Source organism: Chiloscyllium plagiosum, chromosome 5 (genome assembly GCF_004010195.1).
Source record: "Chiloscyllium plagiosum isolate BGI_BamShark_2017 chromosome 5, ASM401019v2, whole genome shotgun sequence".
Classification (NCBI taxonomy): domain Eukaryota; kingdom Metazoa; phylum Chordata; class Chondrichthyes; order Orectolobiformes; family Hemiscylliidae; genus Chiloscyllium; species Chiloscyllium plagiosum.
Window position 1 is genome coordinate 33,933,530 of NC_057714.1, and position 13,750 is coordinate 33,947,279.

Consider the following 13,750-nt stretch of genomic DNA (forward strand, 5'->3'; position numbering starts at 1 on the left):
CTTTGATCAACTCTTAGCTGAGTGCCAAACCACACTTCCATTATCAAAATCATGGACAAAGGCATTAATATCGCCAATGTGATGACCTGTGGACTTTTATTTCTGTGTACGTTTCTGTTTTTATTGAGAAATTCTGTTTGTTAGGGCCGAAGCTGCTCAATCCTTGCAATTCTTGCTGTGAAACAAGTTGCAACTAATAAGGTTGGAAGGATGGGGATCCCTTTAACTGATCTTATTATAATGTGTGCTTTGGAGGAGGAAGAAGAAAACTGTGTGTGTGTGTCCAGAAAAACCATGTAAAAGATATTAAATACATATTTAGCCTTGACTCGGGTGGAATTCATACAGACAGAGGCCAAAGAGTGCAGGATGTGACTGTGAAATGCTCTAAACAAAAATGTATCTGAGCTGTTTTTAAGCTGAGATGCAAAAACATTTCTAAAGTAGGTTGCTTGATATCCCAAGTTTGTGACAAAGAAATGTGAGTACCAACGGTTGAGCCATCAGTTGTTTTAGATCTGAAGGTAGTTTCATTTATCTAAGTAAGTCCAATGGCAGGGTGGTCCTTAAGTGTCCATTACTAGAGGTGCTGGGTGCACGTAGCCTCTGCCAAATAAGGGTGTGAGTGCCTCCATGTCTGGTACACACTTCGATGTTTCCGATTGTCCCACTCAAACCTAAATTCGGGTGTGTATTGTAGGATCTGCAGCTACCAAGGTTGTTTGTAAACTGTTTGATGGTAGCTCCAGTCTGTTTGGATTCTGCAACATGTTGATTAGCACAGTCACTTTGGTCAAGGCTAGTTCCCAATACCCAGAATGCTTTAGTCATTGTCCATCTTTTGTAACTCCATGATCAGTTCATTATTTTCCATCACTGAGTGGCCCATCCACCCACAAGGCAAACTAATATGGTGTTCCCAGCTTTCTACGGCTGACCTGAACTATTGAGGCAAATTACATCTAATAACTGCATTAGCAGCTGGCAAGTAACTGAAACAACTTGCACATGTGGAGGCTATCTGCAAAAAATAAGCAGGAGTCTTCTGATGAATGATCATTGTGGACCTCACTGGTGGGGTTTTTAGGATGGACTGAGGATGAAGAAAGTGTCTTCATATCATTCACCCTTTAGGTCCTACCCGAACAATCCTCCAACACTGGATTGGCTGATGGCAATGCATACAGAAGAACAGCTGGAGCAGGGCTTGTCCTCAATTCTACAGGCCTTTCTGATCATTAAAACCATTCAATGTCTGACCTAGATAGTTTTGTTTGTACAGCAAGTCCCCTACACAAAATAATGCACGAACAGGGCCTTAGGCTCTTTGTTGAACAACTAAGGGTGGAAGATTGGCAGCATGAAGAAATTCCAATAACTTTAGAGGAGGCATGACCTCACTCATCATAAAAGGAGAAAATTCAAACTGCTACAACTGCAGAGCCATATTCTTAATGAAGTTTGCAAAGTCCTCATTACGTTACTTCTAAATCACTTCTTAGGAAATGCAGAAGATCTCCTACCAGAGTGTCAGGGTTGGCTTCTGACCCATAAAGGAATCACTGACATGATCTTCACAGTACACCATCTTCAGAAAAAGATCAGAGAGCAGACCATCCCTTTGTGCATAATCTCACAAAAACTTTTGACTCAGTGATATGAATTACAATTTAAAAGCTGCCACCATCCATTGACCATCCCTAGCCAATGAGACGGAGATTTCTTATTAAGTATTTAAAATAGGGTCGTCTTATTGCTATAGGTTTTGAATGCAGTTTTCAGTTTTTTTAATACATTCATGGGACATGGGCATCACTGGCTAGTCAGCATTTTTATTGCTTATCCTGAGTTGCTCTTGAGAAGGTGGTGGTGAGCTGCCTTCTGCTGTGGCTTGACCCACAATGTGCTTAAGGAAGGAATGCCAGGATTTTGATCCAGTGACTGTGAAAGAATGATGACATATTTCCAAGTCAGCATATTGAGTAGCTTGAAGGGCAACTGGTAGATGCTGGTGTTCCCACATGTCGACTGTCCTTGTCCTTCTCGTGGTCATGAGCTTGAAAGGTGCTCTCTGATGAACTTTGGTGAATTTCTGCAATGCGTCTTGAAGATAGTACACAATGCTGCACTGAGCATTGGTGCTGGAGGGAGTGGATGTTTGTGGATGTGATGCGAATCAAGTGGTTGCTTTGTCCTGGATGGTGGCAAGCTTCTTGAGTGTTGTTGAAGCAGCACCCATCCAGGTAAGTGTGGAATATTCCATCACACCCCTAAATTGTTACTTGCTGATGATCAGGCTTTGAGGAGTCACTCACCACAGTATTCCTAGCCTGTGACCTTCTCTTGTAGCCACTATGCTTATATAGTGAATCCAGTTGAGTTTCTGGTCAATGGTAACCCCCGGGGTGTTGACAGTGGGCCATTCAGTGATGATAACACCACTGAATGCCAAGGGGTGGTGGTAAGATTTATTCGAATTAGAGCTGGTCATTGTGTGGCATTTGTGTGGCACAAATGTTACTTACCATTTGTCAGCCCAAGCCTGGGTATTGTCTAGGTCTGGACTGCTTCAGTATCTGAGGAGTCACAAATGGTGCTGAATATTCTACAAACATTGATAAACATCCCCATTTTTGACCACATGATGAAAGAAAGGTCATTGATGAAGCAACTGAAGATGGTTGGGCCAAGGGCAGAGATGTCCTGTAGCTGAGACCACTGACCTCTGGCATCACAACCATCTTCTTATGTGCCAGTATTTCCCTGGGGTTGGGGAGTCCAGAACTAGAGGGCATAGGTTTAGGGTGAGAGGGGAAAGATATAAAAGAGACCTAAGGGGTAACTTTTTCACACAGAGGGTGGTACGTGTATGAGCTGCCAGAGGAAGTGGTGGAGGTTGGTACAATTGCAACATTTAAGAGGCATTTGGATGGGTATGTGAATAGGAAGGGTTTGGAGGGATATGGGCCGGGTGCTGGCAGGTGGGACTAGTTTGGGTTTGGATATCTGGTCGGCATGGACGAGTTGGACCGAAGGGTCAGTTTCCATGCTGTACATCTCTATGACTCTATGGTAACGGTGCTGCGGTCTGCCTTGAATTCCGTGCTCACACAGACGGCAAAGAAGGAGCTTACCTTTACTAAGCAAAGGTTATATGAGCATGGTGACAGGCCAGGCAAACACTTCGCATATCTCGCCAGGAAAAGGAGCACCCCTCAAGCCATTATGGTAATTAGGGAAGGGTCTGGGAACCTAACATGTGACTCCAAAAAGATTAATGTGACATTCCAGAGATTTCACTCTCAGTTATAGCAATCTGAGGGTTATACAAAGAACAAAGAAAATTTACTACCCAGGAACAGGCCCTTTGGCCCTCCAAGCCTGAGCTGATCCAAATCCACTGTCTAAACCTGTCGCCCAATTCCTAAGCATCTGTATCCCTCTGCCCCCACCTACTCATGCATCTGTCCAGATGCATCTTAAATGAATCTATCGTGCCTGTCTCTACAACCATGCTGGCAACGCATTCCAGGCATCTACCACCCTCTGTGTAAAGTACTTGCCACGTGTATCCCCCTTAAACTTTTTGCCTGTCACCTGAAAGCGTGACCTCACGTTATTGAATCCCTCACCCTGGCAAAAAACGTATCCCTATCTACCCTGTCTATAACCTTCATGATTTTGTAGACCTCAAACAGCTCCCCCCTCAATATACTTTTTTCTAATGAAAACAATCCTAACCTACTCAACCTCTCTTCATAGCTAGCACCTTCCATACCAGGCAACATCCTTGTAAACCTTTTCTGCACCCTCTCCAAAGTGACCACATCCTTTTGGTAATGTGGCGATCAGAACTGTACACAGTATTCTAAATGCGGCCGAACCAATGTCTTGTGCAATTTTAACATGACCTGCCAGCTCTTATACTCAATACCCTGTCCAATGAAGGCAAGCATAGTATATGCCTTCTTGACCACTCTATCCATCTGTGCAGCAAACTTCAGGGTACAATGGACCTGAACTCCCAGATCTCTCTGCCCATCAACTTTTCCCAAGGCTCTTCCATTTACTGTATAATTTGCTCTAGAATTAGACTTCCCAAAATGTATCACCTCACATTTGCCTGGATTAAACTCCATCTTCCACTTCTCTGCCCAACTCTCTAGTCTATCTGTATTCTCCTGTATTCTTTGACAGTCCCCTATGCTTTCTGCTACTCCACCAATCTTTGTGTCATCTGCAAACTTGCTGATCATACCAACAATGTCCCCTTCCAGATCATTTATGTATATCACAAACAACAATGGCCCCAGCACTGATCCCTGCAGAACACCACTGGCCACCATTCTCCAATTTGAGAAACTCCCTTCAACTATTACTCTCTGTCTCCTGTTGCTCAACCAGTTCTCTATCCACCCAGCTAGAACACCCTGCACACCATGTGACTTCACTTTCTCCATTAGTTTGCCATAGGGAACCTTATCAAACACCTTATTAAAGTCCATGTATATGATATCTACAGCCCTTCCTTCATTTATCAACTTGTGAGGAGGAGTGGGCCAAAATGGAGTCCTTTTTCAAGGATCTGGAGCTCCCGGGTGTTACCCCAAAAAAAGAGTCCTTTCTCAATGCCCCCTTATCAGGACAAGAGTTGCAGGAGGCTGTGAAGCAGCTTCAGAGTGGAAAGGTGCCTGGTCCTGATGGACTTCCCAGCAAATTCTATAACTAATTTATAAATGTATGGTCAGACCCAATGCTCAACATGTTTAATGACTCATATAGCCATGATTGTCTCCCACTATCTCTGAGAGATGCCAATATTTTGCTTTTTCTTAAAGAAAGTGGAAGTCCCGGAGGACTGTGCTTCATCCAGGTCCATTTCACTCTTAAATATGGACTTTAAAAGGCTCTCGCATTAAGACTGGAGATTGTGTTACCATCTATTGTTAAAGAGGACCAGACGGGTTTCATAAAGGGCCACAGATCCACCAATAATGTTAGGAGGATGCTTAATATAATTCAACGTGTCAACAACAGTCAATACAGGGATTGGTGATTTCTCTAGATGCAGAGAAGGCATTTGATCGAATTTAGTGGCCGTACCTTTTCTATACTCTGGAACGGTTTGGCTTGGGCAGAGCCTTTATAAGATGGGTGAAGGTTCTCTACAGTGACCCTCTCACTGCAGTCATTGCCAATGGGGTACGATCAAGCAATTTTAACATTTTTAGGGTCAGCCGGCAGTGCTGTCGCTTTTCACCACTGCGTTTTACATTGGTGAATGAACCATTGGTGGAGACCAGTCGTAGGGATCCTAATATATCAGCTCCAGAAGTGGGGGCAAAATTACATAAGATTTCATTGTATACGAACGATGTCCTTTTTTTGTGAAATCCAGCAGTGCATTGGTGGGGTACAAGATTAATCTTGCAAAATCAGAGGCTATGCCTATGGGTGGTCTTACGAAGGTGCTGGGTCTTGAGGGTGAATATCAATTCCTATTTAAGTGGTCACAGGCGGGTTTTGTGTATTTGGGCATATTCATTACTCCAGTTCTGGATCAGCTGTTCAAAGCCAATTATGTTCAATTATTTGACAAAATCAAACAAGACCTTCAAAGATGGGAGGCGCTTCGGGTCTCGTGGTTGATTTGGATAGCGCTTATTAAGATGAATATTCTCCTCCGTTTGTTGTACCTTATACGGATGCTTCCCCTGATTTTCAATAAGCAAACATCCAGGAGACTGAACGGCTGGTTCAGCTCCTTTATTTGGCATTGCAAGCGGCCCCTCATTAAATTAGCTAATCTGCAATTGCCTCACAGATTGGGGGAAGTGGACCTACCGGACATTAAACGTTACCGACTAAGCTCACTTTTATCCAATGTGAGTGATTGGGTCTGTGGGCTCTCTCTTTTGATATGGTTAGATATCAAAGCCTCCCAGGCAGGGTGCCCCTTTACCACCTTGCTATTTTTGGACACAATGAGGATAGTTAAGGAATATTGCCATAACCCAATAGTTATCAATAATGTTAAAGCATGGAGGGCAATTCGGAAAAAGGGGAGGCAATATTGACAAAACATCTTCTCTTATACCTATAGTGGGTATGCCAGGTTTTCAAGCGGGGATGATAGATTCAGGATTCAAACATTGGGCAGCTAGGGGTGTGTCTTGCATTGGTGATTTATTTGAGGGAGACACAATTATGTCCTTTGATCAGTTAGCACAGAAATATGAGTTATCTATCAGGGACCTCTTGTTTTCTGCAGGTTAGGGATTTTATTCAAAAAAAAACTACACTTTTGATTGATCCCTACAAATCCGACAGAGAGGAGGGTGCTTAGTGCTAAGAATACACTTTCTGTCAGCACTTTATATCATCAATTGGGGGACGCCCCCCTCAGATGAGTTCGATTGACTCTGCAGGGTGTGGGAGAAAGAGCTAGATGTTGAAGTCTCCTCGGAGGCATGGGAAGATATTTGGGAAAACGCAAGAAAGATATTAATTTGCAATAGGACCCATGCTTTACAGTTGAAGATTCTGCACAGGGTCCACTTGGCTCCTGACCATTTATCAAAATTTAAATCAAGGATATCTTCAATATGTCCCAAGTGCACAAGAACTCTTACCCATTGCCTCTGGTCCTGTGGTAAGCTTCAAACCTACTGGAGTGCTGTGGTGGGTGCAATGGAGGGGATTTTGGGTGTAAGGATGGAGAAGAACCTAATTTCTCATCTTCTGGATCTGCCCAGTGTGTTCCCTGCAGATGCACATAATAAAAAAACTTTTCAACATCCTCACTTTCTGTGCAAGAAAGAATATTTTGCTAGGTTGTGTATCTGAAACCCCCCCCCGGGCATGTTGGGTTGGTGGAAGATTGTTATGGAGTATATCCCCTTGGATTTTCACACAAGTATGGTACACCAGAAAACTGAGAATTTTTATAAGACATGGCAGCCCTATTTGGAATACTTTGTCACAGATTTATCTGCCACACTAATAAGGGCTTTTATATAGCCGTAATGATTGTGTTTTATGCGTTCAAGGAGGAGGAACTTGTATTCTTTTTTGGTATTGTTTTGAATTGTATTGTTTTGTATTTGTTATAATATTTTTAAAGATCTATTTTTTCCATAAAAATGTATTTATGGAATTCTGAGAAGTTTGCCCTCCACCTCAGACCTTGTCTCTGTGAAACTGCCATCCTGGTGAGTATTAACAGCATTAACCAAGGGAGGCTGTAAACAGTATGAGAGCAGAACAAAAATCTCTTTCTACTTCTAAACCATTATTCATGATTAAATAAATGATTTTGTGTATTTTTGCTTACTATCAGTTTTCCACAATATTTTGCATCTCGTAATAAAAAAGTTGCAATCAAAGTTATCTTTTTCATAATTGGTGGAAGAACTGAAAGTATATCTATAGCAAAATCCTTTAATTAACTGTGTGGGGAATTCCTGTACAGTTCAAACGGACAGGTATGGTGACTTGTAGGATATGCAGAGCCTCACCTGGTTTTTGAACAAGCCATTAACAGTAATGAGTCTCAAGTGACCACCTCATTTTAAATTTTTCAACTCATGTAAGCAGATAAGTTTGTAAAAACTCTTCTTTGATATTATAGAAGTTGGCCTGTAGTTAAGAGCAGCTATCTTTGAATGCAACATTCACAAGAGACATGGCAAAAAGGTTTAAGTTCATTAAATGTGTAAGACCAAAATTGACTAGTCCAATGTCGGGCGGCACGGTGGCACAGTGGTTAGCACTGCTGCCTCGCAGCGCCAGAGACCCGGGTTCAATTCCCGACTCAGGCGACTGACTGTGTGGAGTTTGCACGTTCTCCCCGTGTCTGCGTGGGTTTCCTCCGGGTGCTCCGGTTTCCTCCCACAGTCCAAAGATGTGCAGGGTCAGGTGAATTGGCCATACTAAATTGCCCGTAGTGTTAGATAAGGGGTAAATGTAGGGGTATGGGTGGGTTTCGCTTCGGCGGGTCGGTGTGGACTTGTTGGGCCGAAGGGCCTGTTTCCACACTGTAATCTAATCTAATCTAATCTAATCTATCTGACTCAGAGTCATAGATATTTTATGGCAATCAGGCTTAAACTATCTGACTCAGAGTCATAGATATTTTATGGCAATCAGGCTTAAACTTCCAAGCTCGAATCTCTCAATTACCATGGCACAGAAGGAGGCTACTCTATTTGCTGTGTTTGAAGCAGCTCTCTGTATTTTGACTTAATGCCCACCTTCTGTTTTTTCCACATAACCCTCTACATTATTTCTTTTAATCAGCTCATGCCCTCTTGAATGCTTCAATTGAACTTGCCTTCATCACACCTCCAGGCAGTGCGTTTCAGATACTTATCATTCACAGTGTGAAAAAGTGGTTTCTCACCTTGCATTTGCTTCTTTTGAAAGACACTTGAAAACTGTGCCCTCTGGTTCTTGATCCTTTTACAAGTTCCTTATGTGAGAAAAACAGTCTGTTCAGGGAATCAAAGACAGCTTTGCCAGGGTGAGTCCATGTTTTGCTTATTTGTTAAGCAGCAATTTTGTAAGGATAATGTCATACTTTTTTAAAATAGAATATTGCATCTTTTGAAATTATTTAAAAAGTTATTTTCAACTCAAGCTGTCTGAACTCCCTATTTAGTGTTCTTTCTCATCCTTTTTGAGCTAGAAATGTTAACAGTGAGTGTCGAACAACATGTTTACTGCATTCTTATAGAATTTACAGGATGCTGCTTTTCAGTAGAGTTCCCCATATTTTTTTGACTCTGGCAACTTAATTTTTACAAATGTCAAAATTGTTGCTTCATTCACTCCCTCTATCAGCTGGAAAGATGCGCTCAACCATCCCCACACCTAACTAGGCAGGTGAAATATTGAATGGAATCTTATCAGGATTTGAGCCAATTGGGATAAGGTGGGATTTGTTGCACAATCAGACAATCAGGATGTCCAGTGAGGCTTGTCACAACATCAAGGCATCCTATTCCGTCTTTTATACCTTTCACAAGTGGCGTGGTGAGCTTCTCACTAGGCAGTGGAGCATTACTGGTGAAGGGAGATTATTGCTTGTTAAACACCTTGTTGATAGCCTAACTCACCTCATGAATATTCAGCTTCCTGTTCGACCAAATCCGTCAAATACGTAGACGTTGAGAAAACGCAGCATGAAGACCAACTCACCACTTGTTCCAAGCAAACTGCATGTAGCGTTCAAGGTAGTACAATCTACACCACCAGCCATACACACCCTTCATTGATGGACATATAGCATCTGCCAACCCCCTCACCAATACACATGGTGGCGCCCTCAGAAGCACAGGGTCGCCTTGCAGGATGTATTGGCAATGAGCTTTGAAAATCGGCAGCAAAGACATTAAAACAGGTGCCTGGATCAAAGATCGGACCAGGCAGCATCTCATGGGCAGCTGATCTGCTGTCTTAGTGCTTGCTCACATATCACCTCCCTACAAGCCCAGAGCATCCATGACTTTCATTGTCTTGTCATGCCACCAGTCATGTTTCGGGGCTGTTCATTGACGTCATTAAGATCTGGGCTGAACACTGTCCTGAGGCTCCATCTGCCATACTTTCAAAGGAAGGGGTGCGAGCAATGGGTAACAGGAGAATCACAGCAGAAGGGATGGGATGCCAAGGGCTAGCGGGGAAGCAGAAGCATTAGTACAGGTGGGGACAAGGTCAGTAACAGGAGATAATTCAAGTTGAATGAAACTGTTTTACGAAATAACATTAGAAGACATAGTCGGCTACGGAAGGAGGAGATAATGGTCATTACCATAGCGTCCAGAGAGTGAGAATAGAGGTGCAGGGTGAACATCATTACAGTTTAATGCCAAGATTCAGGAGACAGGGAGGACAGTTAAAGGTAAAGTTGAATGTAGCAGGCCTCCACATGGGGGAGATGGGTGAATTGGGTTGCTGGAGTAGTTCAGTAAACATGGATATGGAGACTATGGGTGCAGGGTGATGGTATGTATCTCAAAGCCAGGTGGGCCCAAGCTGATACTGTCCACCACAAGCTGCGTTCACTGCCATCTCTTTCTGTTCTCAAAATGCAGCACACTAGAGTCAGAGTTATAGACATTTTACAGCACGGAAACAGACCTATCAGTCCAACTTGTCCATGCTGACAAGGATACAATTGTTGCAATTGTATCAGCCTCCACCACTTCCTCTGGCAGCTCATTCCATACACGTACCACCCTCTGTGTGAAAAGGTTATCCCTTAGGTGTCTTTTATATCTTTCCCCTCTCACCCTAAACCTATGCCCTCTAGGTGTGGACTCCCCCATCCCAGGGTAAAGACCTTGTATGTTTATCCTATCCATACCCCTCATGATTTTATAAACCTCTATAAGGTCACCCCTCAGCCTCCGACGCTCCAGGGAAAACAGCCCCAGCCTGTTCAGCCTCTCCCTATAGCTCAAATCCTCCAACCCTGGCAACATCCTTGTAAATCTTTTCTAAACATCTTCAAGTTTCACAACATCTTTCCCAATAGGAAGGAGACCAGAATTACATACAATATTTCAAAAGTGGTTTAACCAATATCCTGTACAGCCGCAACATGACCTCCCAACTCCTGTACTCAATATTCTGACCAATAAAGGAAAGCATACCAAACGCCGCCTTCACTATCCTTTCAACCTGCAACTCCACTTTCAAGGAGCTATGAACCTACACTCCAAGGTCTCTTTGTTCAGCAACACTCCCCAGGACCTTACCATTAAGTATTTAAGTGCTGCTCTGATTTGCTTTTCCAAAATGCAGCACCTCACATTTATCTAAATTAAACTCCATCTGCCACTTCTCAGCCCATTGGCCCATCTGGTCAAGATCCTGTTGTAATCTGAGGTAACCTTCTTCGCTGTTCACTACACCTCCAATTTTGGTGTCATCTGCAAACTTACTAACTATACCTCCAATGTTCATATCCAAATCATTTATAGAAATGATGAAAAGCAGTGGACCCAGCACCGATCCTTGTGGCACTCCACTGGTCAGAGGCCTCCAGTCTGAAAAGAAACCCTCCACCACCACCCTCTGTCTTCTACCTTTGAGCCATTTCTGTATCCAAATGGCTAGTTGTCCCTGTACTCCATGAGACCTAAACTTGCTCAGTAGTCTCCCATGAGGAACCTTGTCGAACACCTTATTGCAGTCCAAAAAGATCATGTCTACCTCCCTGCCCTAATCAATCCTCTTTGTTACTTCTTCAAAAAAACTCAATCAAGTTCGTGAGACATGATTTCCCATGCACAAAGCCATGTTGACTATCCCTAATCAGTCCTTGCCTTCCAAATACATGTAAATCCTGTTCCTCAAGATTCTCTCCAACAACTTGTTCACCGTTCTATAGTTCCCTCACTTGTCCTTACCACCTTCCTTAAATAGTGACACCACATTAGCCAACCTCCAGTCTTCCGGCACCTCACCTGCGACTATTGATGATTCACATATCTTAGCAAGGGGCCCAGAGATCACTTCTCTAGCCTCCCACAATGCTCTGGGGTACATCTGATCAGGTCCTGGGGATTTATCCACTTTTATGCATTTCAAGACATCCAGCACCACCACCTCTGCAATATGGACATTTTTAAAGATGTCACCCCATTCTGTATCTTCCATGACCACCTTCACAGTAAACAATGATGCAAAATATTCATTTAGTATCTCACCCATCTCCTGCAGCTCCACACATAGGCTGCCTTGCTGATAGTTGAGGGGCCCTATTCTCTCCCTCGCTACCCTTTTGTCCTTAATGTATGTATAAAATCCCTTTGGATTCTCCTTTACCCTACTTGCCAAAGCTGTCTCATGTCCCCATTTTGCCCTCCTAGTTTCCCTCATAAGTATACTCCTACTGCCTTTATACTCTTCTGAGTATTCATTCGATTTCTCCTGTCTATAGCTAACATATGCTTCCTTCTTTTTCTTAATCAAAACCTCAATTTCTCTCATCATCTAGCTTTCACTATACCCACCATCCATTCTTTTCATCCTACTACTACTCAGGAATAGCTGAGTCAGTTCCCTGATTGGGTGGAGTCAATGCCAATTCGATGGGTGAAACCACAGGATCAAAGTTTCCTGGGTGTTAAGACTTTGTAGCGCAAATACATGAAGCAACCATTTGTAAACCCATCCATGTTTAATTTGTAATCATTTCGTCACTACTTGATGTGATTGGAAGACAAAAGTGCTTAGGGGGTAGTTGGCCCTGTATTTAATTGGCGTTTAGAACAATAAGAGCCAAGATTATTGAAACACAGGATTCTCAGATACTTGAGAGGGTAGATGAGGAAAGGCTGTTTCACTTTGTGGGAGCATCTTGGACCAGAGGGCATATTCCCAGAATGCATGGTTACCAATATAAGACATGAGGAGGAATTTCTTCTTTAAGGGTGGTGAAGCTGTGGAATTCTTTACAGTGGAGGCCTTTAGAAACTGGGTCATTAAGAATATTCAAGACTGAATTCAAGGACATCAAGGTTATGGTGAAAATGCAGCAAAGTAGGCTTGAGGATTATCAGATCAGCCATGATCTCTCAGAATAGCAAAGTAGTCTGGTGGGCTAAATGGCCTACCTCTGTTCCTGTGTCTTACTGCCTTATGGTCAATAAGCCTTAAGTCCCATGACTGAATTTTTAAAAAATCACTTCGGTTAATGCATTTCACAATTTAATATCCCCTTGTATTTTTTTTTTAAATCCTTCGACATTTCCCTGTCATAATTCTAAAGGATTTGTCCAACCTTGGAAATTATCTTTTATTATTTATCCAGTCATTCCTATTCAGAATTCAGATATCCTTACAGATTTCTTCAATCTCATTCTTGGATATATCGAAATGTGTATACTAATTTAGAAAAAACCTACATAAAACCCTATTTGCTTATACAAGGCCTTTTATACCTGTAAATCCAGCTTGGAGATCTCTATTTAAATCTGTCTGTCCAATCTATTAAGTGACTTGCTCATATGATGTATTTTATTTCACTAATTTTTTTTACGATTTCCCAAAATGTACCACATACTTCTCTCTCCTGAACTTCTTCTGCTAACTATTTCTGTCATCCTGCAATGTCCTATATTCTTCAGCTCGGAAAAGATACAAAATATATGATCATATTTTGATTACATTGCTTGTTGACATGGTGAAGAAAAAGACATAATATTAAGATAATCTCAACATTGAATTGTAGGTAGGCTAGCAAAAATATTTACAAATTGATTACTTAGAAATTGGAACATTTCCCCACCTGCCACTCTTGAAGATAAATCCATATTCCTGTTAAAAGAAATTTAGACTGTGATTCAAAAAATAGAAACAATAATTCATATGGGTAGTGATTGTTAAGCATGTTACAGCCACTCAAGGAGAGAATAAAAGTCATCATTACTCAGGTTTGGATTTATTCTCAAAGTGAGATCTTACAAATGTATAGCTCCTAACTCTACAACCCATCACTAGATTCAGTCAGTGTGCCTTTGTAGTCTTTTGAGTGAAAAAAATTAACAGCCCCTTAAATGTGCACTGGAGCAAAAATCGAAACCTTCCTAACTTAATTAAAAATGTCAGTAGAGATGATGCACTCCAGTTCCAACAATGCTGACTGGATATAGAAGGAGTGTCTCTGCAAATGTGCTCAATTCACTATCCAATTGATGCCTCTCACCTGTATACACTTAACCTTATATTTAACCTTTATATA

The 13,750-nt window shown here is 42.2% G+C and overlaps 1 protein-coding gene across 6 annotated transcripts in view; it reads left to right on the plus strand.

Annotated features, from left to right (window-relative positions):
- dgkb (diacylglycerol kinase, beta) overlaps positions 1-13,750 on the plus strand; it is a 788,800-nt gene that overhangs the window by 706,111 nt on the left and 68,939 nt on the right. Inside the window, exon 25 of one of the 6 annotated variants that reach the window (XM_043689834.1) lies at positions 8,299-8,337. The exons of the other annotated variants lie outside the window; for them this stretch is intronic. Coding sequence (XP_043545769.1) covers positions 8,299-8,313 — 15 coding nt within the window. The 3' untranslated portion in view covers positions 8,314-8,337. Of the gene's footprint in view, positions 1-8,298; positions 8,338-13,750 lie in introns of those variants that run through there. 6 annotated transcript variants of the gene reach the window in all.